Consider the following 25,021-nt stretch of genomic DNA (forward strand, 5'->3'; position numbering starts at 1 on the left):
GGAGGCCTTTACCCAATATGGGGTTTCTACAGATAATGTATAATGAAAATATAAGTGTATAAATATGTACATAATTATATAACATACAGTAAAAATTGTATTTAAATAACAAATGAACGGCTATACTTACTACATAATATAATACAACACAACTTACTTTTAAATGTATAAATTTATGAACTAAATGTAACTAGGTATATCATAGATAAAAAAAAAAATGTTTTTAAATAATTGAAACTTGTAAAAATGCTTAAGTAGAAAATAAAAGGCTTTTTATTATTTTTATTTTATACAAAAACACAGTATAGTTTATACATATTATTTCGTTTCTCGAAAATTCGGAAAAAATCTCATAGATATCTCAGGTACTTCATATCTAAGAAGTCCACGACAATAAAAGTGGCTATTAAATAAAACCATAAATGACACAAACCCCTTTATTTAAAATATTACCACACACGTAATGAATATTATTTCATAAACTAAACGAGCATAAACCTTAGTAATAAACTTTCTTTACATAAATACAAGCTTTCAGTCTGTGACTTCATCCGGACTTGCACTTTACGTTATCACGTTAGAATTCCTTATATATCCGCTATATCATTGCTTTTTAAATATGTACCGTATCATCGAATCACTTTGTCAGCTTTTATCAAAATCTATAAAACAGTTTCAACATAAGGGTGCAAAAGACACTTAGAAAGACTATGTATGTTTATATGTTAATTACATAAAAAGCCAACTATATAATATAAGAATTATTATGATAATCAACTAGTTACCGTTGAATAAAATCTCACGTACCTACATAGCTACTTCGTATCTGTAACTACAGCTCTATAAGTGCGTTGTACTTAATTAGCCCATCGTTAAGGTCACAAAAAACGTCAGTTATTTTCGTAATTTAAATCGAGAATTGCTAGCGCATAACTGCGGTCGTTCACATCTAGGGTTCGATGCACTCAGCCTTGCCATTAATCTAGTCTGGAGAGCCCTTTATTGTTGCCTATTTTAAAACTAGACAAAGTAATAAGGTAGTATAAAGACGTTACGTAAGCTCTCGATTTACGGCCTAGAAATGAAATGTTGAAGTAAAAAGTAGAAATAGAACTTCTTTTATTTATTTTCAGTCTATCGATTCCAGTTTTCAATTCATCTAGTCCAAAAAAACTGATATTCCCATAGTCTAGATACAATAAAAAAAGTTTAAGCAAATTCTTTCTGTGAAATTTGTACCTTTAAGTAGCAGTAATTTGTACCTAAAAGTCACCCTTCTAATCCCATTTCTTATGGTTCAGCTTTGACCACTCAACCCGAACAGTGATTCAACCAAAAAGTTAATTCTACTATCAAATAAACGGTTCATTCATATTTTCTTAATTATAAGCCTCGATTTCACGAACAAAATTGTCAGCGTTTGCATGAGCCAGTTCACATGATGTTTTGTCACGCTAGGTATCAAAAAATCGTTGTAAATATTAACCAAACAGTTGAAAATAACGACTATTTAATTAACTGGTATTATTCTCTATAGTACTAACATAACTTCGAAGTGTAAAGTGCTAAATAAACAGTGAGAACAAGAAATTACTGTGTTAAGTTCTTACTGAGCTTTCGTATAAGGTAATACTGGTTGCAATAAATTATTTTACTGAGAGAAAATCACTAAACTCCCTTTCACTGTTTCATTTCAGATGATTTATGAAACTTTCATCTTGTATTCAATATATGACAAAAAAAATTCAAGTACGTTTGTTTAGTATCTAGTCTTGAGCTTTTTTCTATATTTTCCTATTTTGTTTTCATTTATACTAGGACTAGCTGTTGCCCGCAGCTTCGCTTGCGTGGAAAAGATAAATTTTCGTGGTATAAGTTTTCATCCCCTATTTTACCCCTTTAGAGGATGAATTTTCTAAAATCCTTTCTTAGGGGACGCCTACGTTATGACATCTACCTGCATGCCAAATTTCAGCCCGATACGTCCAGTGGTTTGGGCTGTGCGTTGATAGATCACTATATCAGTCACCTTTGAGTTTTATATAATATATAGATATATATTAAACTGCATCCAGCCACTAATTTGTCCGAAATGCTTTATTGTATGAAATTAAATTAACTTTCGATTGACACACTGAACCAATTTAGGTACTAGTAGAAGAAATTAATGTAACGCAGCTTTTGAATCATCAGAACAACAATTACGTACTACCCGTTCTGAACGTAGTTAGTACAAGTTTGGCAACATTTTTAACCGACGTTATCATTTCTTTTAGGTGGTGTATTTATTTATAATACTTTATTGTATAAACAAGATAGGACAAAGCAGAAAATGAACAATATTACAATAAGGCATCATTTAGGTGTATTTGGTAGATAATATTCATACCTTCTGAAATAAAAAACCTACCTACCTTTGAAATAAAAAAAAATACAAGATTCTACAATCTAGGAACATCCTAGAAGAAAAGTAACAATTTCAGATTCTGGCATGGGAAATGGGATCAAATTACAACCATTGTCTATCAAATAAGTACAAAAAATAATCACGCCGCGTCTATTTGTCGAAAGCCTGCTAAGTTATGGAGAAACAAATCCAAAAAACATACAGTCAAATTGAGAACCTTCTTCGTTTTTGGGAACGTCGGTTAAACTCTAAAAGGCATTTACCATAAAATGCAACTGTCTAAGGCATAAGCAATAAAAACGAAACATAACTAATACAGCAGAGGCTAGCTTTTATTGATACGCTAGGGGTCTGAAACCGTTCGATGTTTTTATTCCGGTCCCTTGCGCGAGCGCATCACTCGTACGTTCGCTACCAAGGCCCACGGGCGCATATCTATCGAATATTTTTTTATTAATAAACACTAATAATGTATAAATCGATTGTAATTGTGTGTGCATTGTATTTTGTGATTACGGGTAAGATTTTTTTTGTTAGAACATTAACTATGAATTTCCAAAATTCTATTAGATTAAAATAAGTTAAAATTCTCAATTAGACTTAATATAAATATTAATTCAGAGCTACGATAAAGTAGTTAATTTTATACTGAGGGACATAACTAGAGCAATGAAATATTATTGCACCTTTTTTTTGTTGAGCTGTTTGTAGAGATCGATTATTTTATTACATTCAAGATTTACTTAATTATAAAATAACTTAAGTCCCAATAAAATTGCGAAAGGTTAATAGCGATTAAGAACTAGAAAAAAATAAAGCTATATATATTTATGTAAAATGTAGTCCTATTCACGTTATTTATACATACCTAGAGCTTGCCGACGCATATTATCATAACTGTAATTTTAAAAGCCAATTAAGTTTAACTATCGCGATCGTTATAAACTTTTTGAAAATAAATTAGCCACATCTTTACAGTTTCTTACAAAAGTAAAATAATATAGTGATATAAATAATCAACATTGAATCAATATACATATGTTCAATAATAATATGTATTTATAATCAATAATAATTATTAATACATATTGTGCTATAAATACCAAGGTATTACTAATTTACATTTTTCTCTTAAATACCACGTATGGGCATTCTATATACAATATATATGTACAATAATTATGTGTATGCAATTTACTTTATAAAATAAGTTCATAGAATTATTAGTTTTCATTCAAATATATTGTTACACAGAAATAATAGTTTATAATAAATGTTATGAATCATAAAATATAAAAGGACAAAAAAGCTGACTGAAGCCCTATAAAAATTCGTATCATGGCAATTTTTTACCATACTCAAATACTTGTCTCATTATCGCCTAAAACATCCATTATAAATTCGGTTAAGAAGCGTTACTTATGATTTGATTAAATCCAGTCAATTTGTTATATCAATACGCAAAAACTACAAGTAAATCTGTTAAACAAAGGGTCACATTCTTATGATACCAAAAAAAAAACAAAAACAATAAGATAATACATTATAATTAATAGACTTATACTAAAACAATTTTTGAGTCACGACAATGCATGTTTTATAAACGTGATGTATCTTCCGTAGTCGTGTCTAAGATACGATCTTTTTTACAGAATATAAAATATATAGTAATCAATTAAAGCCTATTCAAAATTGGCGGTTAATGGCGTGATATTTGGACTGTAAAATTTAATTGTGTTCGTTAAATTCGCTTAATTGGTCGAGGCATCTCAAGGATAACTTTAGTAATCCTTACGTTTGTAAAGCTATTATAAAAAGTTACAAGCTGATTAGATCATTCAATCCTTTTAAAAATAAATTATTCGACCTTTCTTGATATTCTATGGAAAGAATATCTTAGAGCTTTAAGCTCCAACTTCACCCGAATTAATTAGGATTATTAATATCTAATCATACATTTTTGATCGTTGTGTTTGTGTTTACCTTACTTTTTCAAATTGTTTAATTTTTCAATCTAATATAACTCTACTCATTACTATTTAAAGGAACGATTCGAATATATTCAAGCATATGATTTTAAAAGCTCAAGTTTAGCTTTTAATCGACAACTCTTAACTTTAAACCAAACATTCTAGTTTTACAACTCAACTAAACTAAAATTAACATCTAAATAATTTATACTTAGAAATTGGCAACCCTTTTTTACCAAATGAGCAAAGATAGCAAAGAGTCATCGCCCTGTCCAGTGGTGCGCAACCCGACTCGGAACAGGTTGATCATGTTTGTTTTTGCATTATTATAAAATTCCAATTTTTACCAAGATCTTTGAGCATAAAATTACGTTGTAAAACATCCATTGCTACCTTTTCTCTTGATGTAATCTTACTTCTACTGGTATTTATCGTAATCGTTGTGCCGTTTTGCGATTTTATTTTTTGTGGGTAATTACAAGTGGAACAGCAGACACGATCTTCGTTTTTTTTGCTTTTGGCTGAGCTCTAGGTGCCACTATAACGTTTGAAATGGGTGTTAGTATTTTGTGAAATAATTTTCTGCGAAGCACGATGATCTCATTATTAATCATGCGAATGACGAATATTCTGAAATTTTTATAAGACCGAATCGATGATCTCTCTCGACTCGCTCTTTATTAATTAAACTCAAACATTTATTTATTCAATTAGACTTCTTCTAGAAGCACTTTTGAATCGTCATTACATATTTTTAACATTTACCACAATTATTCCTTTTTATCCAAATTCTTTTCTAATAAAGAAACATCTCAACAAAACGATTAAGTACTTGATTATCATTGGTTTTAGAAGGAGGTATGGAATTAATATACTTTTATTTATATAAATATCCAGAGCATTACTATCATTTAATTATTATAGTAGAAGTTTTTGCATACGTAAATCATGTACGTCAACGCCATGTCTGTTTGCTCGTAAAACCTAACTTGTTTAGACTTATTTAGATAAGAAATCTAGACCGACTGTTGACCTCACTGACCTACTTTCTGTATAATCTACGTCTAAGCATCTATATTCAATATTATTTACAATTTAAGACCAAACACTAGCCAGCTTCAATTATCAAAGTAGTTCTTTGCCAAACTTGAATGAAAACTGAAAAAAGTAATACTCTACATAATTAAGTACAGCAATAACAGAGTAATAAAAAGATTATTATTAAAATAGTGAAAACACTCATTGATAGCACGGTATATTCAAAAAGTCCTAAGCTTTTTTCCTGTCTTTTACAAGCATAATAATTAATATATTCAACGATAGGTTCTCATAGCAGGACATTTTTTGTATTTTATTTATAACTAGCTGTGCCCGCGACTTCGTCCGCGTGGAATAGTGACTGCATAGTAGTTACTACTTAACACACAATTATTGAGTAAACACGTCTTGAAACACGTATTATCATATACAACTAAATTATAAGTAAGTACTTACACATTATTATAAAGTTAAGAAATAAAATAAACAATAACATAAAAGAACTGTTATTAAAATTTATTACTAAACTGAGCTATAAAACTTAGGTAAGAAGAGTTCAAAATTTCCAGGATGTGGTTATTCTCCCGCTCCCATATTTCTTCTACTTTCACAGACTTTCAACTTTTCCCTTTCACCCCTAGTAAATGGCAGAACCGATTTTGATCTAAACCATGTCTAATCATACCTATATATTTACATGTCATATCCTTTCGTTTGGTACTCCATTTGGATTATTTATCCCCACTATCACCCCTAAGGTGCCCTATATGCTTACCTATCTTATCTTAATATCTTAATCTTAATCTTAATCTTAATCTTAATACTATTATAAAGGCGAAAGTTTGTATGGATGTATGGATGTATGGATGTATGGATGTGTGGATGTATGGATGTTTGTTACTCTTTCACGTTAAAACTACTGAACCGATTACAATGAAATTTAGCACACATATAGAGGGTAACTTGGATTAACACATAGGATAGGTTTTATCCCGGAAATCCCACGGGAACGGGAACTATGCGGGTTTTCCTTTGAAAACGCGGGCGAAGCCGCGGGCGGAAATCTAGTATGTAATAAACAGATTAACCAATTTTGATAAAACATGACTAATTGTAATTCACACGTCATTTGATATGCCGCTTGATTATATTATTTGACCACATTCGATTATTCATTCCCACTTTTACCGCTATAAATCAATAAATGGATGAACCGATTTTGATTAAATATGCCTCATTATACTTCTCATGTCAGGTCATGCCCTTTCATTTGATATGCCACTTGGGTATATTATTTGACAACTTTTATTCCCACTTTTATACCTTATATCCAATAAATGGATGAACCAATTTTGACAAAATATGTCTTTTTGTACTTTACACGCCATGTCTTTCATTAGATAAGTCACTTGAGTATGTTTGATAAAATTTATTTATTTATTCCCACTTTTACCCCTATATTAAATAAATGGATGAACCGATTTTGATAACATTGGACTACTTAATTGTTTCTGACAGGTCGTCTTTTTTCATTTGATATATCACTTGGGTATAACAGACAGCATTCGTTTTGCTCATTCCCACTTTTGCCCTACATATAATTATTGGATGAACCGATTTTGATTAAATATGCCTCATTATACTTCTCACGTCAGGTCATGCCCTTTCATTTGATATGCCACTTGGGTATATTCGACAACTTTTATTCCCACTTATATACCTACATATTATGTATATACAATAAATGGATGAACCAATTTTGATAAAATATGATTGTCTTATTGTACTTTACACGTCATGTCTTTCATTAGATACGTCACTTGAGTATATTTGATAAAATTCATTTATTTATTCCCACTTTTACCCCTATATCAAATAAATGGATGAACCGATTTTGATAAAATTTGACTAATTGTTTCAAACATGTCGTCTATTTTCATTTGATATATCACTTGGGTATAACCTACATTAACAACCTACATTAACAACTATCATTCGTTTTTTTCATTCCCACTTACCCCTATATAATATAATAAACAACTAATGTAACAAAAAAACGCATCTAATTCGTATTACCCGTTAGCGAGCTACGGTGGCAGTTGGCACAGACAGACACGCAAACACACATAGCGGACATAACACCCCTCTTTTTGCGTCGGGGGTTAAAAATATAATACCTACGACATAATTTCAAAGACCTTTTATATATGTATAAAATTTACCTAGAAGTAACCATAATGCTATTTGTGCAGGTTTTAGACTTATGAGCAAAAATCTAAATAAAGGTCCTTTGACCCCCCCCCCCTACTACCCCCTGAGCATAACCACCCCCCCCCCACGCTTGGGGACTTTCGATATGATCATCTGGAGATGTCAAGGAATAACTTTAGCGTATAATTTACGTAATAAAGTAATTCATGTATAGAATGCCTTAGCAAATGTTCGCTGTGAATACTTAAATGGTCATAACTTTTTTATTTATGAACCGATTGACATGAAATAAACACTAAATGTTAAATGAAGCTTACCACAATATATTAGTGAAAACCGCATCTAAATCGGATAAGCCGTTTCTGAGATTAGCGTGTTCAAACATACAGACAAACAGACAAACAGACAAAAATTTTTTTAACAACAGTTTTGGGTTTGGGATCGATTTAGTAATAACCCCTGCTAATTTTTTTTTACATATTTTCATTGTACAGACACCACTTTTCTAGAATTTTATTATATGTATTGATTTATAAATAATGAATAAATCAAATTAAAAGAATATTCCAGCTATCCTCAAGTGATGTGATGAAATCAGTAAAGCTTTTTTTTTCTTACTTGTTTATGTGGAAGAAAGTTAATTAGAAAGTAAGATCGATCATCTACATACACAATTTCCTGAGGCAATATTTTGATTGATTACCTACAGTATGTATAGAATTGCGGTCAACTCAATTGCAAGGCAATTGTAGGTCGATGATGTTTATTTAAAAACGCAAATAATAAATATAAATTTAGATGCTCGTAGATTTCATTTCTTATTTCTAATTATTTTCCAATATCACTATCCGCTACTATCGTTTGTAATTCGCACAAATTTCACTTAAAATGTTTGAACATATTTTTTTCAACACAACAAAGGAATAAATAAATATCCTAAGGAAATATCGAAAATAATAAACACAGTTGATTGTAACAGATAGGATATCTATTTTCGTAACAAAGTCAACTGCACTTAAAAAAAATAAAATGAACTAAATTGATAACCCTTGTTTGCGGAGGTTAATACGTACGTCAAAAACTATTGAGGAAAATAATTTGCGCACTTACATTATCATCCAATCGTTAGTACAAAATAGAGACACAAACTTTACTATCTATATTAATATGTTGTACCTATTTTAAATCAAGCAGTCGCTTGTAAAATATGAAAAGCATGTTTAGAACCTTCCAATGTTAGTCCCATTCATGTCCCATCTGTGGTCTCTAGCTGTAGTAGCTTCCTTTATGCAATAATATTTAAACGTGTAAGCAATAAGGCGGATACAGTTAGCGTTTTGAGAAGCAAAAACATCTTATGCTGCACCGTTAGGCGAAAGTCAAGCAACTGCTTCGTAAATTTAACTTGATTTAACACCGTACAGACGACCAAATATGCTTACAGATCTTCATATAACAGACACGCGAAAATAGCTCTACCCACGATGCACTTATACGTTAAAACTGCATGCCTATTGAACGTGATGGCTAAATAATGTTTCTCATTGTAGTTGAAAATGATAGGCAGGTGATAAGTGGGACTCTCGAGATGGGAGTCGAACGGGACGTGATATTTGGAATCGGTCATTGCTCTATGTAGCGTGCAACTATTTCGTACCTACAGTTAATGCTGATAATAAACCAATCAATTACAAATAGTTATGAAATTGATTTATTTTAAAAGCTTGTACCAAAAAGTTCATATAAATATTTAAAATTAAAAAAATTTAAGAGCGCTTCTTTTTATAAACGGTAAAGCAATATTATGTAAAGTTGCTTGCACTGCGTTTGCACACTACAGTTTGGTAGTAAATAACAGTATGAAACTGAAGAAAAGGTAATAAACTAGGCGATAGACCAGCCGCCAGCTTATTTGTTAAACCAGCTACGCGTATAATATTTTTTCCAATTAAAAAAACGACGCAAACAGTTATTCTATAAAGAGGACCACTATCTATTATTAGTGCACACAATTATTACACATGCTAACTTTTCGTCTAATAATAATTTCTATATTAAATATTCATACGAGCAAAAACTACTTCAATAAAAGACAGGATGATCGCGCGTGATTCCAACTATTGACAGATATCTTTCTACGCATTTTGCATTCCTCAAAAACAGATAGGTAAATGATATTTGCAAGTTGAACGACCGGCACTAACAAGGAAAGCAGTTCAAACAAGTGAAACAAGTGGCCTATCCAATATCTATTAGCAGATTTACGATGCACGATCCATGCTCGTGCGCATCCGAACCCCGTCTCGTGACCTCCGGGACTCCACGTATTGATAAAATATAATTACGTATAATATACTAGCTATGTATACGTATAAACATACTAGCTTGCCTTGAAACTCAAAAATTTAAATTCGCTATCGCATGGTGCTTAGATGCATTTTTATGAAGGCATGATTCATATTTATGGATAAAGTGAGTGCATATTTGAATTCATAGAATGAATGCCTCGAATGCCTCCTGCCTTCGCCAGGACTACCGATGTGAATTATCCACTCTACTAACCTTTTTTCACAAAATTCGCAAAGCAATCAAAAGTTACTTAGCCATTTTCGTCTCTCTATTCCCTGTGATGAGCTGTAAAAATGAAATAAAATAAATTTATTTGTCCATTTTATGTTTTACAATTAATGTACGACAGTGGGTCCCAAACTAAGTGAAATCTGTATTTGGAATATGGACATAAAATCGAAAAGACGTAGTCTTTCACTCCATAAACCTTTTCTTTCTTCTTTCTTTTATTAACCGAATTTCTTCACAATACAGTAGCTACGCTTTATGGTGATAAAAATTATTATAAAATGTTAACTCCAAATTCTTCTCTCCAATTCATCATCTTAATAGTATAGACTATAGACTATAGACAGTATAGTATTATATTATCTGTGATCTTAATTGAATCGAATCGATGTACTAGAAACTTACAAAAATAATTAATAAATGTAAAAAAGTTAAATATATGTAGAGATACCGGAGCTGCGTTCTGTGCAAACACAACTTTATGATCAAAAAGCCGCTTAATACTGCATCAAATTTCCTTGAAACACGGCAGGTTATTAAACCTATCAAATCAGCTGCTCCTTAGAAGCTTAAATCGGTTGTAACCAAAATCAACTCATATGACTCAAACGGTCCCCGGACCTGTTTGTATGAGATATTAACCATCACAGGAAACGATAATACATTATTATTCATTAAACTCTATATTTAAACTAATCAAGTTACATTAAAGTCGAATATCGTATGTATTTAATAGCTCAAATCGGGTCGATCTACAAAAAATTGTATTCTGAACTTTAAGGGACCTACAAAAAATAATACTCTTAAATACACAGTACTTTATTAATATAGCTAAAATAATATATAAATAGCAAAACCAATAACTACGATTCGGTGCTTTTTTTTTGGTCCGAATCAGCAAGTTTTGCGTACTTTTAAATTAAATAAGAAATAAATGTGCTGTACTTTTCCATAAATAATAACTTGTGAACCACATTTGAGCAAATAAAGATTTATTTATTTATTTTAAATTTTCTTACTTACTGTTCAATTGTCCGTATTGAGACTTCCTTTTTTTGGAGCACTGTCTCCGAAATTATGCGACAAACCATCTCGATATACTTTATACCTACAAACATGTTTTCGTCATAATAATTAACGTTACAAAATTTACAGAGGCCCGTCCCAAATGGCAGTATCTCCCCGAAGTGCCCGGTTACGTCCCCGTATACATTCGCAACGGTGACACACCGCTCGAAGACATCAACCCCGAACTAGCTGAGGCTTTCCACGCGCCCGCCGGCAGAAGCGCGGGAAAACAGATCGAAGCCGTCCCAGACATTCCAGAACTAAACGACCAACCACAACCAACCCCAGACGCACCTAACACAATCGACAAACGCCCATACGAGAAAGTTCTAGAAAAAAAGAAAAAAGCCACCTTCGAAATCCCCAAACCCATTGAACATTAGTGAGATTCGTACTTATTTAGCTTTAGGTTACGGCTTGAACGAAGTTAAGCTTGCCAACTTTTGTTATTTATTTATTGTATTGAATACGCTATGTGATTATGTATTCTATTGTGATTACAAGAATAAATATAATTTATTTTTGGTAATGTTTTATTTTATGTGAATCACTAACACCATCCATGCTCCACCTGGGTAGAAGTTTTTAATTTTTTTTTTTATTATCCTATACAAACATATAAATCATTAAAATCCATTCAGCCGTTCTTATGTTATTAGCAGTATAACTAACGAAACTTTTGTTTTATATAAAAAAAAAGACGTGTGGCACTCGTGGACTGCCGCGGTAAAGCTATTGCATGCTATGCCTTAAAGCCACACCTCCGCCCGTCGGAGTGGGGAGCGTGAGGTTTTTTCATTACGGAATTTCTCGATTCGGTCCCCGCGCTCAAGGCTCGCGATAGAAGCTATGCAATAGCTTAAAAATATTATCCATTTCAAGCAGTAGACTTTTGAGCATTTTAAGCAAAATGTAGCCAAATAAAAAAAAACTGATCGTGATTTCAATGCAACAGATATTATAGATAAAGATAGTTTAAAATTGCGCAACGCGAATTGCGCGCTGAAGTTCGTGAAATACAAATTATCTTTATGTACATGTGTTTAAAGATTGCCAAGACGTAAGAGAAATAAAAAACCAGAAAGCTTATTAAAACTATATTTACATAACATTATTTCCAATACAACGACATTTCTTAAATGCTAAATTAAACATAATATGTACATAATTAAATTATCTACTAAAATTACGATTTCCGCATAGTAAGCATAACATTGATCTCCCAAATGATTGTTCTAAGGTTCGTTATCACATCTTTCAACTGCTTATTCTTCAAGACGACCTGCAAAAAAATATGAACTTAAAATGGAACTTAACATTTGCTTCATCTATACTAATATTACTAGTGGTCCGCCCGGCTTCGCCCGTGGTACCTACATGTTTAAACTATCCTATCTCTCAAGTTGGATCGAACTGCACATGGTGTGCGAATTTTATTATAATCGGTTAAGACTTAAGTGGTTTAGGAGTCCATTGAGGACAAACATTGTGACACGAGATTTATATATATATATTAAGATAAAGCTGAAGAGTTTGATTGTTTGTTTGCTGGGCGCTAAACCCAGGAACCACGGGTGTAATTGGAAAAATTATTTCACTGTTAGACAGTCCATATATCGAGGAAGGCTTATAGGCTATAATATTATATCATCACACTAAGGGTGACAAATCAACATCGAGCTATGCTGCGCTGTACTGCGCTGTGCTGTGCTGTGTTTCTTAAGCTACGTATTTTTAACAATTAAACGATGCTGCGCTGTACTGCGCTGTGCTGTGCTCTGTTTCTTAAGCTACGTTTTTTAACCTTCCTATACTCGCGCGTTGGTCTGTGAGACCGACGAAACACATTTTCGTAATTATTTTTATGCAGGTAAATCCTGTGAAGTCGAGTTCCTTGCTAGTTTCCGGATTTGGGGCTAACTTCATTTTAGTGCAGGTCGCGTGGTCGGCAGAAGTTCACGTGTCATAGCATTTGGCGCCAATCGGTCCATGAGACCGACGCGAGTATAGGTGCAAGTTTTTGTGTAAGTATTAATATTATATATTTTGTACATTTATATATTTTTTAAGACTTTGAATACTTTATGAAGTATGTATAGTAAAATATATGTATGAATGTTGCTCTAAATTACATTTTGACCAATTTTTTAGGCCATACTTCATGTCAAAATGAACGATGATCAAATCAGATTGTTGCTGGAAGAAACAAGTTCTGGTTCTGCTATGAAGACGAAAATGACAGTGAGGTGGAAGACAACGTGGAGGTACAAGAAAAGACATACGACACCGAGCAAGACGATGACAATGAAGAGATATCTGAAGTTCCCGTGATTTTTACTTGGGAAAAGATGGACAGACAAGGCTCAAAACTAAGCCAAACATAGATAAATATGTGCTTTGATATGTTTATTATTATTACTTAGAAGTTTATTTTGTTTTGAAAAAGAAGTTCTGTTTTTAAAGTGAAACTTTTATTACATCGTCTCAAATAAATGTAATTTTTTACGACATCACATTAGAGACCTCAAAAATAACAGTACTTCTCCACTATTTAATGGGTGTTATTATACATATAAACCTTCCTCTTGAATCACTCTATCTATTAATAAATAACCGGCCAAGTGCGAGTCGGACTCGCGCACCGAGGGTTCCGTACAAATAAGTTTAAAATTATTAAAAAAAATATATATTATGTGATGTAACTAAAAATTTATGGTTTTCGTAATTTTTCCTTTATCTATGCTATAAGACGTTGCTTCGTACCAAATTTCAAGATTCTGAGTTCACGGGAAGCACCCTGTAGGTTTTGATTCCCTTGCAAGTGTTGAAAATTTGCGGCATAAACGGCTGTATCTTTTGATTGCGTTGGCTTAGAAGTTTGATTTTTTCACAGCTTCAAGGGACAGTAGACCTGAGTAATTGATATAAATTTCAAGTATAAATTTAAGGGTCTTGACAGACGGACGGACGGACAGACGAACAACAAAGTGATCCTATAAGGGTTCCGTTTTTTCCTTTTGAGGTACGGAACCCTAAAAAAAACTGCATCAAAATCCGTTGCGTAGTTTCAAAGATTTAAGCGTACAAAGGGACATAGGGACAGAGAAAGCGACTTTGTTTTATACTATGTAGTGATAAGCTCGACACAGCGCAGCATGGCAGAGCTCCATAAAAACATAGCACAGTTCGGCACAGCGCGGCTCAGCACGGCGGGTAGCGCGCCTCGCTCGAGACTGCTGCGTTTTTAAACAGAGCGTAGCCTCACACAGCGCAGCACAGCATGGTTTGTTTGTATCCTCATTAAAATATTAGACGAGCGAGTTGACCAAACACAGCACAGCGCAGTACAGCGCAGCATAGCTCGATGTTGATTTGTCACCCTAAGACCAATAGGAGCAGAGCAATGTTAAGTATAAAATCAAAAATAAAAATCATTTATTGAACATCATACAGATTACAGATTATTGACGCTATAATTTAACACAGAACGAGTTAATTTTTTGTAAGTTACTAGTGGAAAAATACAAATCACTATGATCAATGCGTGATCATCGGAACAAGACGTAGATTGATTTACTAGTGGAAATTTTTAAAAATATATACAGGGTGTAATCGTTAAGTGTGCGCAGGCGATAATTCCGTTACTATTGCAGATATCAAAAAACTTTATACTGATATCGAAAGCCCTTTACCTAATGAGTAAATGACAATAATAACTTAAAAAAAATAAAACGGGAAATATCCAAAAAAGTTACATTAAACACTCCCATAGGTACATTAAATTTTCCATACATTTTGTGTTCAAAGCAAATGTTCGAAGTGACGTCCCCGTTTTGGAATGCCATTGTATTCCACATCGAGCTCTCAGTTTCTAAATGATTTTTTATTAAAATTTGCGAAGTAATTTAAGCAGAAAATTAAAAAAAAGAACCAAAATATTTCATATTACATGTTTAGGATAGTCATATCTCATACTAAATGTATGGGAGTGTAACTAACACTCAAGGATCACATACCTACATATCGAACAGTGAAATATTTTTTTAAAAATTATTATTAGAAGTATACATAGATGTGTACCTATTTTTACATTACATAATGTTTTTAACATTAACATTTGTCATCCCCAAATAAATCCTTAGAATGTAATATACATTAATAAAGAGCCAATTTAATAGGCAACATTTGACGTCTATCAATTTTATCTTCGAAGAGAGGTAACCTGCTTAAAAACATCGATTAAAGTGAATTAATCGATACGGATTTGAAACATTTGTCAATCGAATTTATTAATTTATGATGATTTTTATTCACAAGTATTCAATGCATTCAATTCTAGATGTCAAATTTCGATTTTTAGAGTAACGTCTCTGGTATTTAAAAAGAAAAAAGGTTTATTGACACAAAATTGTAGCGACGTCAGTTCTTCAATTCAGAAATTGTTTATTATGTTTAGAATGGTTTATCAGTAAAATGAAATCTTAAAATTACTTGTATCGGTCATTATTATTATAAATATGTAATCGTAATTGAAAAAGTTAAGCAAATGTGCAGTTCTAACAAAACGAAATATCATGTTATTCTATGTCGTCGTTACTAGGTTACGTTATTGAATTTTGTTGAACTGTCAAATGTTGTCTATTAAAATGACTCTACTATAACATGTAAAATTATTATATTACCATACCTGTTCAGTAAGTTCCTTATTTTCTTCTAAAACGAGTCGATACGACTCGGTGTTTCGTCTTTCATCAAGTGCTTTATTATCAGCCTCATCCTTTAAGGGTATGAGACTCTCCATATGAGTATATTCCATCCCCTGTAAAAATAATATTAGTAGAGATAAATCAATGTCATTCTAATCCATACTAATATTATAAATGCGAAAGTAACTCTGTCTGTCTGTCTGTTACTCCAATCACGCCTAAACTACTGAACCAATTTTCATGAAATTTGATATGGAGATATTTTGATACCCGAGAAAGGACATAGGCTACTTTTTATCCCGGGAAAATGACGCAATCCCGGAAATCCCACGGGAACGGGAACTATGCGGGGTTTTTCTTTGACTGCGCGGGCGAAGCCGCGGGCGAAAACCTAGTATTTTATAATAAACTTAAAGCGAATATGTTTTATTAGTGTATTAGATTCTTTGTTATTTATTAACAAGCATTTTTAAATATTTTTCTTTAACTTCCACGGATTTAATAACACGCCAAGAGTCGCCGAAAGGAATTGGCAAGAAACTCGATACTCGTATACAATATAATATATTATGTACCATAAATCTATAATAACTATTAAAAAGGTGATTTTACATCTATTATCAATAAATCACTCATCAAATTGTTCAAAATCAATTATTACAAATAAAAAACCCTTAAAAGACATAACTAAACTAAAACATTACCTGACAGGTCTCATTACATTTATCATAAATCAGTCTCAAGCGTTTATACAGCAGTCTAATAGTTCTCAATTGTTCTTGCATTTTGGCCTTTTTATCGTTGCTAGCGTTTTCACCATGTTGTGTGCCATTCGGTGGCTGTATCGCTTTTAATGTTTGAAACACGTCTTGCGTTCTGCTTACTATGTCTTGCACTGTTTCTTGACCAAACCTGAAAAATATTGATTTATATAAATAACTAGCGGTCCGCCCCAGCTTCGCCCGTGGTACATATTTCGCAATAAAAGTTAGCCTATGTTCTTTCTCAGGGTCTAAAGATTGTCTGTGCCAAATTTCATCAAAATCGCTTGAGAGGTTTAAGCAGGAAAGCGTAGCAGAGAGACAGACAGAGTTACTTTCGCATTTATAATATTAGTAGGGATTTTAGAAGTAAAAGTATCCAAAGCAAATTATTACAAGTTACAACAAATATTTTATATTTTATGAAAAGTATTTCTTTGTTTTTTCATCTGCAATCCTGAAATATACACCATAAACAGAATATTTATTCTTGATAAATATGCTGTTTATGGTATATTTTTGTAGGGTGAGCTTTCTGTTAAAACAAGTACAATGTTACTTTTTTATTGGTCCAGTAATACCAATAGTTCCTGAGATGAGCGCGTTCAAACAAACAAATTCTTCAGCTTTATATTATTAGCATAGATAGTAAAAATTAGCACCAATAATCTATAGGAAATAGAGATATAGATTTATAGCACTAGTATATAATTAAGTACCTATGTATTACTTATTTCTATTCTCGTTATTTATTTTGTGCCTTCGCGTTCACGTTCAACATTCCGTGCCAACAGGGTTGCCTGGAAGAGATTGCTTTAAAGCAATAAGACCGCCTTTTCGTACATATGTGCCTTCGTGATTGTTTCTTCTTTTTTTAATTATTGTACCTATCTTGTTATTCTCTGTCTGGTATATATGTACAATAAAGTATAAATAAATAAATATACTCACTTGCACAAGGAAGCAGTATTAAATTCCTTGCTCTGCGGCGGGTGGTTAGGAGCAGGTGGTGGGGCCGGCGCTGTCGGAGTCTGCACTGTACCAGTTTGCATTCCCCCTGTAAATAGTTAAAAATCTAGGTGTTTTTTATTACTTACACTTATTATTTATTAACGTGACAACGTCTTATAATTCGATAGAGCCGGCTGCACGCACGAAAAAACATGACTCATGCGGCGTTACCTCGCTCTGAAGCGTTCCATGTAAGGCTTGAAGTGCAAGCGAGAGCGCGGAACGAGCGACAAAGAAGCACAATCTGACATTGTCATGTTCAACTATCGTCAGTAAACCGACTTTACAGACAACCAATTTTTTATTTAAATTGTGATTTATTTACACTTATTATTTATTCTACACTTTATTTGCACACTAAGGAAATACAAATACAGAAAGAACTTAAAATAGAGAAAGACATTTATGTACAAACGTCGGCCTTATCGCTAGGAAGCGATCTCTTCCAGGCTATCTATGTAATGCGTAAGGAGAGATTTATTTTAGAATCAAAGCATCTAGTACAATTTTTTACAGGTTGACTGAAAGATATTGCTATTTACTTTTATTTTCATGGTATTGTTTGTGAAAAAATATCTATTCAAAATAAAATAAATATTTATACTCTAGAAACATTAACTCTTGATACAAAAATTAACAGATTTAGCTACACTTTAATAACGAAGATTTACACGATTTATGCATATAAACATACAATATTGTCAGTACTGACTTGCTGCTCAAAGAAATACACAGTATTAATTACCTTGCTGTTGAACACCTTGAGGTCCCATGGTTGGAGGACCGGCACCCACACCAACACCCATACCCTGAAATAATAGATATTACATGCTTATTAAAAAAATAACTCAAAATTGAACAAATTCAAATCCATACTAACTAATATTATAAATGCGAAAGTAAAACTGTCTGTCTGTCTGTTACTCAATCACGCCTAAACTACTGAACCAATTTGCATGAAATTTGGTATGGAGATATTTTGATACCCGAGAAAGGACATAGGCTACCTTTTATTGCGAAATATGTACCACGGGCGAAGCCGGGGCGGACCTCTAGTAAAGAATATAAACAAGATTAACAACAACTTCAGTTGAAAGTAACAGCTAGAATATATCTATACTAATAATATAAAGCTGAAGAGTTTGTTTGTTTGAATACACTAAGCTCAGGAACTATATATCATCACGCTAGGACTAACAGGAGCGGAGCCACACAAGTGAAAATGCGGAGCACTGCTAGTTAAAAAAACATGGATATAACTATTGCCGTAATATATATGTATTTAAAAACACATGACATTGTTTCTAGTACTCACTTGTCCGCCCATACCCATAGCAGCCATTTGATTCTGCATCGGTGCTCCATACGGTGGAACCATTTGATTGCCCATACCAACCATACCAGCTGCTCCCATTGGTCCACCCATCACTCCTGAAATTAATCACAAAACATGTATAATACAATAAAAAAGTGTATCAGTATAGAATAATCAAGTATATAGCTTTAGAACAGCAAACATCATCATATGTTTGGATAATCTTGATTTTGTTTGTGATGGTCAACAAACAATGAGTTCTTCTGAATAAAGGCTTGTTTGAATGCTGGAGTTATGTCGTAAAAAGTAATTTATTTTATTAAACTTTACTCAGACTTTGCATTCCTTACTTTTTTCACAAAATACAAATCTATTGATAATAATCAATGAATGGTAAGGTAATATTCATGATATGGATCAAAACTATATATAGTGCTCTCTCTCATCGTATTTTTACCTGCTAATTGATTCGGCATAGACTGCATTTGTCCTCCCATCGGACCGGCACCATATCCAGACCTCATAGCTCCTGCATTCGCTTGAAAGTTGCCGGGAAATTGATGTCCTTGGCCCGCCATTCTTCCAAAACAATGTCCTTTAAGACTAAGCGAAGTTTAGCTCTATAAATCAACACTTATATGTAGAAACAATCAATCAATAACACATAAAAATATAACGAACTGTGAATATGAAGCGAAGATAAAGATAATATATTATTACCTTGAATTTAAATAGTTATTTTACGAAAGGTAACAAAGTTTATTTGTAATAAATATTATATAATAATTTATATAATTTATATAATTTATATTATAATATCGCCAAGATACTTGAAGAATCGAAATAACAACACATAAATCGCAAATGTAACCTAAAATCTAAAATAACATTTCTGACATTGAGTAGGTACCTTGACTTTTGTTTGACGTACGTAGGATGCTAAAGTTTGACGTATGTATTTAAATATTTTTTTAAGATTTAATGGCCCGGCTACGAGACTTTTAAGCACCTTTTAGCCAAGACGTTTGTATTAAGGTTTGTATAGATTTCTTAGGACTCCGGTTTCGACTTTGGATATAATCTGAGTTGAGTTGTTCGAATCCAGTATGATCTATTTATAAAACGGATTGTTTCCCTCACGACTTCCCTTCACCCAAGACCCAACCACCCTGTGCAACCACCTCTCACCATGGCCAGTAACTAGGTTCAGTTATTCTGTATGTAAAGAAAGTTAAGTTATAATTTATCAAAAAGATGTCCTGTACACTATACCTACCTACCTTACTAAATTTCCCCAGAAGAAGAAAAGGGAAGAAAAGTTTGTCATATTTTATTTATTTACTTAATAGTTAATACCAATAATATTTTAAAATCAATCAATATTTATAACGAGTGTAGTAAGAACTATTACAAAAACTTATTTTCTTAAACAAATAGCTTTTTACTATCAATACATATAGAGCAGGCTCCAAGGAGATGTTCGTTTGCAAAAATCGCGGACCTAAATCTGACTTCTGATATATATTGTATAGATCCCAGACATCCTATAGACAGATGTTGCCAACAGTTTTGTGGTCCCCCTGCCCGCACCCCGGTAATTAAATATGGCATACAAAGAAAAAAATAAAAATTTCCAAAACATGCCGTGTGGGGTATCAAATGAAAGAGCTTATTGAGTAGATCACGAATATATAGCATACTATATACTATTTCTATTTCTCTATTTCTTACACTTTCTCTAAGATTTTTTAGAAAATTTACGAAAATGGTCCATTTTTGAGTTAACTTTAAACCACTATAGATTGAAAACTCATGAATATATTTTTTAAATTATAATTTTAAATAATTAACAATAGTCCATATTTACCATATTTACCATAACTATATATTCGTGATCTACTCAATAAGCTCTTTCATTTGATACCCCACACGGCATGTTTTGGAAATTTTTATTTTTTTCTTTGTATGCCATATTTAATTACCGGGGTGCGGGCAGGGGGACCACAAAACTGGTTGGCAACATCTGTCTATAGGATGTCTGGGATCTATATAATATATATCAGAAGTCAGATTTAGGTCCGCGATTTTTGTAAACGAAACTCCACTGAGAGTCCGGTCTAATAATCTAATGGCAATCTAATGGCATCCTTTACAAAACAAAACAATTAAGTATAATTAAGCGAGATTATATTTTTATATGTAAAAGCGGCCACATACTATCCTTTTCGCCAACTCAATTCGAAATCACATAAACAGTGTATAAAATTAATTTTTTATCAATTAATTTAATTATAGGTGTATATAAAATTAATTTTAAAGTGAAACTTTTATTACATCATCGTCTCAAACTTTTTGGTCTGTGTAGCGCATGTCGCGTGTACCTATCGCGGCTGCCGAGTAGGTATACCTACTCGGCAGCCGACCGTCACGCGACATGCGCTACACAAAGCAGTGTTCGGAACCGTTCGAACAGTTTCACTTTAACCGTGGTTTCATAAAACCACACAACATTTTTTTTTATTCAATTAATTTTATATACCTACTAGTGGACCTACCTAGAGCAAAGTAACTATTCTCTAATCTGTGCCTAGAGTGCGTGAGTTAGTAACGTAAGATGTTTCTTCGGAAACATGTCTAGAGTCCCTAGGTTATAAACATACTAAAACCCCGGGACACTAGGAGGAGCCCCGTAGTGGGGGGAGGGGGGAAAGGGTCCATTTTTTTCATTTTTCGCTTAAATCTCAAAAACGGTACATGTTAGACAAAAACTTTCAAGGAAAAGTTGAAAGGCCATAAAATCATCTACAAGTTGTAGGTACCTAAATAATTTTTTCCTATAAAAAAGACACTCAAAAGCATCTCAAAAGGCGTATTTGATCGTCTTACATAAATAATGAGTCTGATGTGCCTTTATGTTTACGTGACTTTAATAATATGACCGTTAAGGTAATTATAAATAATAATGTATATTATACCTAAACAATAACTATTATGATTAATACATCTACTTATCATGTAACTTTGCGATATATATAAAATACGACGTAGACCGTAGAATCAAGTTATTTACGAAGAGGATTTAAGATTATACTCATCACAATGAAGAAAATTGTCTCTTGTATATTAATATTAGTTGTATTGGTTCGCTCTGAATACGTAAGTAACTACATAATAAGTAGTTAATAAGCATAAATGCACATTTTTTCAACATCATTAGCTTTTTAAATAGTACCTATATCCTCTATAAGAACGCTAGAAAACTGTTTTTAACATTTTTTGTTGGAAATATATTGTATCCATGAAAGCCATAATAATTGAAAAACCTCTTTCCTAGTTCCTTTACCTACGAGATTACGCTTGAGATGAATCTCTCAGCATACATAGCATGGATATTTCAGGAGTTTTTAAAAATATTTACCTAAGCCACGATTAATTTTCTTATTTGTTATCATTACGTAGGTACCTACTCTTCTCCAACAAATGTTGATAACTACGTAGAAATTTTCATTTTCAAAACATTTCAATATGAGAATATAGTTTTATTACATGACGGATCATTATCGCTAAAATTAAGACTAAAATGATTAGCCTTAATTAATGATTATTAATAGGTAACTAGTCTATAATAATGCTTATTTATGTTACTTGACTTACACCTTATTTTGTGAATTTTTATAGGTAGGCTTTTATCAAATATCACACATTATTAAAATCTAAGTTAATCTCCTGTTCCTGTCGAAGCTGCGTGTAGCATCTAATAACATATAGGTACCTATATCCAGTTTATTTGCTATTTTATTTTTTATATTTATTCATTTCAGGATTATGTCACCCTCGCACCTTTTCACGTGAAAATGATTCGAGAAATATCTAATAGTTGCATTGCTGAGCAGAAGTCACCTACAGACAGTTTGGAAAAATTTCTAGAAGGCAATATAATAAATGATCAAATAACAAAAAACTTCATATACTGTTACTTGACAAAGGGTCATTTTGTTAATTCTGAGGGTTCCTTCGTAAAGGAACACATAGTTTCTCTGGCCGGAGAACATAAAAGTAAGGCAATTATTGCCGATACAATTGATCGTTGCAACGAAGAAACACTTATGGATAATGACAAATATGAAAGAGTGTTTCATGCAAGTCAATGCCTCTTCAACAAATCACCGATTAAAATCAAGATTTGAATATTATTTAGATCGATTAAATAACCGTACTAGTCATTGTCCCCTCTTATTTTTTCAATTATCGAGATCTGTGAATAGGACAAAATTGATTTTTCGTACCCCTAAATAATAAGAGTAAGGCAGAACAACGTTTGGCGGGACATATATAAAATTCTCGTGTCGCGGTGTGAAGACTTGACTGGTTCCCATGAAATTATGTATTGCGTGCATTTCGGGTATAGGACATCTATTTTTCATCCCCCTAAATAATAAGAACAGGTAAAGGCAGAACAAGGTTTGAAGGGACAGCTAGTATCTAAGGTAAAATAAAACGCAACCAACAAGTTACAGCTAATTTTAAAAGGATTTACAAATCTAAGGTACGGGGTAAATATACGCCTTTAACAGCTTAAAGCAATTGTTATATCAGGTGCAAAGAGTTATATAAAAGTTATAGGTGATTTAAAGCTTTTCTAGATGACTGTGACCAATTATCATTTAAATTGACCTTCAGTGAGCTACAACGCGTGCCGTTCAAAATTTTTAATAAAAAAAATCTAATTGCAAAATCATAAAGCCCACGTTGCAGTAAATCTTGTTAAATATTTTTATAATAGTGTAATCAGCACATCAATGACATGTTTCTAGGCTGTGTGGGAAGTGGTTTTTATCTCTTTAAACTCAACAAGACGATTTTCATCGGTTATTTGTTTGGAAGACCGCCAAGACTGACGACACAAATTCTTCCGACCTACTTAATTCTTTATAAACGGAATTTTAAAATAGAACTGGAGACATGTTTGCATTTTCATCTTCCTTCCTTTCAATGTGGTGTTCCGTTTGTAATCCTACCCATTTATTGGAGTGAAAGTTTTGTCACTATATAATATATTATAGTATGTAGATATTTGCCAGGTACATATGTGTCTCTTTGTATGGTTATAATAGAATTTTGACCACTGGGCAATACCTATACTGGTACTTCTTAGCATTCTGCTTTTCTAAAATATATCAATGTAATTTAGATGGAATTATGAACACATCTATGAGAACGCCATAATGGCTCTACGCGGGTAATGACAATACATTTTTAGACAATTTTAATCAAGTAATATATGTACATTCACAACTTTCGTCCATAATGGGTAGCAAGTATTATATTTTGAAGCATGTTGTATTATTTTGTGTTTTGTACACATGCTTCGATAGAATGATAGATTAATACCATTTTTTATAACCATTAACATCTAAGATGGTGAAAATGAAAATGCATACTGAATACAGGATGAATCGTATCAAGTAAATCAATTTTTTCAATTTAATTTTAATGATTCTTATTGTTGAATAAAAAGTAACAACATATGAGTTAGCATATGAGTAATCAAATTTTTTATGTGCTTGTGTGGTAATTTTTATAATCATTGTTAATAAATTGTGGTCATTGTTAATTGTTTTTTTTTAAGTGTAGAGGATCTATGGTAGAGGATAAAAGAGGTATGAAAATAAAAACACATTGGTTGTACCTTAAAAAATTATTTTCCATTTTACAATATCCTAAATTAAGTACATTATAGTATAATTTTTAAATTATTTTTAACAATTATTAGGTTTTTATTATGAATTCACATTCATTTAAGTATGTTATACATAAATAATTGTGCTTATAATTACTGCGAATGAAATGCACTATTATGGACTGCACGGTGAGTTTACACCGAATTTTATCATACATAATCTGATTTGATGATATGTGTAATATATTTAGTATATTTTTTTTTTCTATATTAACTA

At 32.3% G+C, this 25,021-nt stretch overlaps 2 protein-coding genes across 2 annotated transcripts; one reads left to right on the plus strand and one right to left on the minus strand.

Moving 5' to 3' along the window:
• Positions 1 to 2,770: 2,770 nt before the first annotated feature.
• On the plus strand, positions 2,771 to 11,795 carry LOC149487575 (uncharacterized). Its single transcript, XM_089696064.1, has 2 exons — positions 2,771 to 2,925; positions 11,359 to 11,795. The coding sequence occupies exons 1-2, from the start codon at positions 2,877 to 2,879 to the stop codon at positions 11,652 to 11,654; spliced, it is 345 nt and encodes a 114-aa protein (XP_089552190.1). The 5' UTR covers positions 2,771 to 2,876; the 3' UTR covers positions 11,655 to 11,795.
• Positions 11,796 to 12,355: 560 nt separating this feature from the next.
• MED30 (Mediator complex subunit 30) lies at positions 12,356 to 19,837 on the minus strand. The gene is made up of 8 exons (XM_089695862.1): positions 19,785 to 19,837; positions 19,522 to 19,684; positions 19,065 to 19,180; positions 18,495 to 18,558; positions 17,690 to 17,795; positions 16,682 to 16,889; positions 15,959 to 16,090; positions 12,356 to 12,553 (listed from the first exon to the last, which is right to left on the minus strand). Exons 2-8 carry the CDS (start codon positions 19,640 to 19,642, stop codon positions 12,458 to 12,460), a joined length of 843 nt encoding a protein of 280 aa, XP_089551988.1. The 5' UTR covers positions 19,643 to 19,684; positions 19,785 to 19,837; the 3' UTR covers positions 12,356 to 12,457.
• Between the last annotated feature and the right edge of the window lie 5,184 nt (positions 19,838 to 25,021).

This window comes from Colias philodice, chromosome 6 (assembly GCF_061535455.1).
Source record: "Colias philodice isolate Cphi_HAF_F1 chromosome 6, ilColPhil1 Martin Lab GWU primary, whole genome shotgun sequence".
Taxonomy (NCBI): domain Eukaryota; kingdom Metazoa; phylum Arthropoda; class Insecta; order Lepidoptera; family Pieridae; genus Colias; species Colias philodice.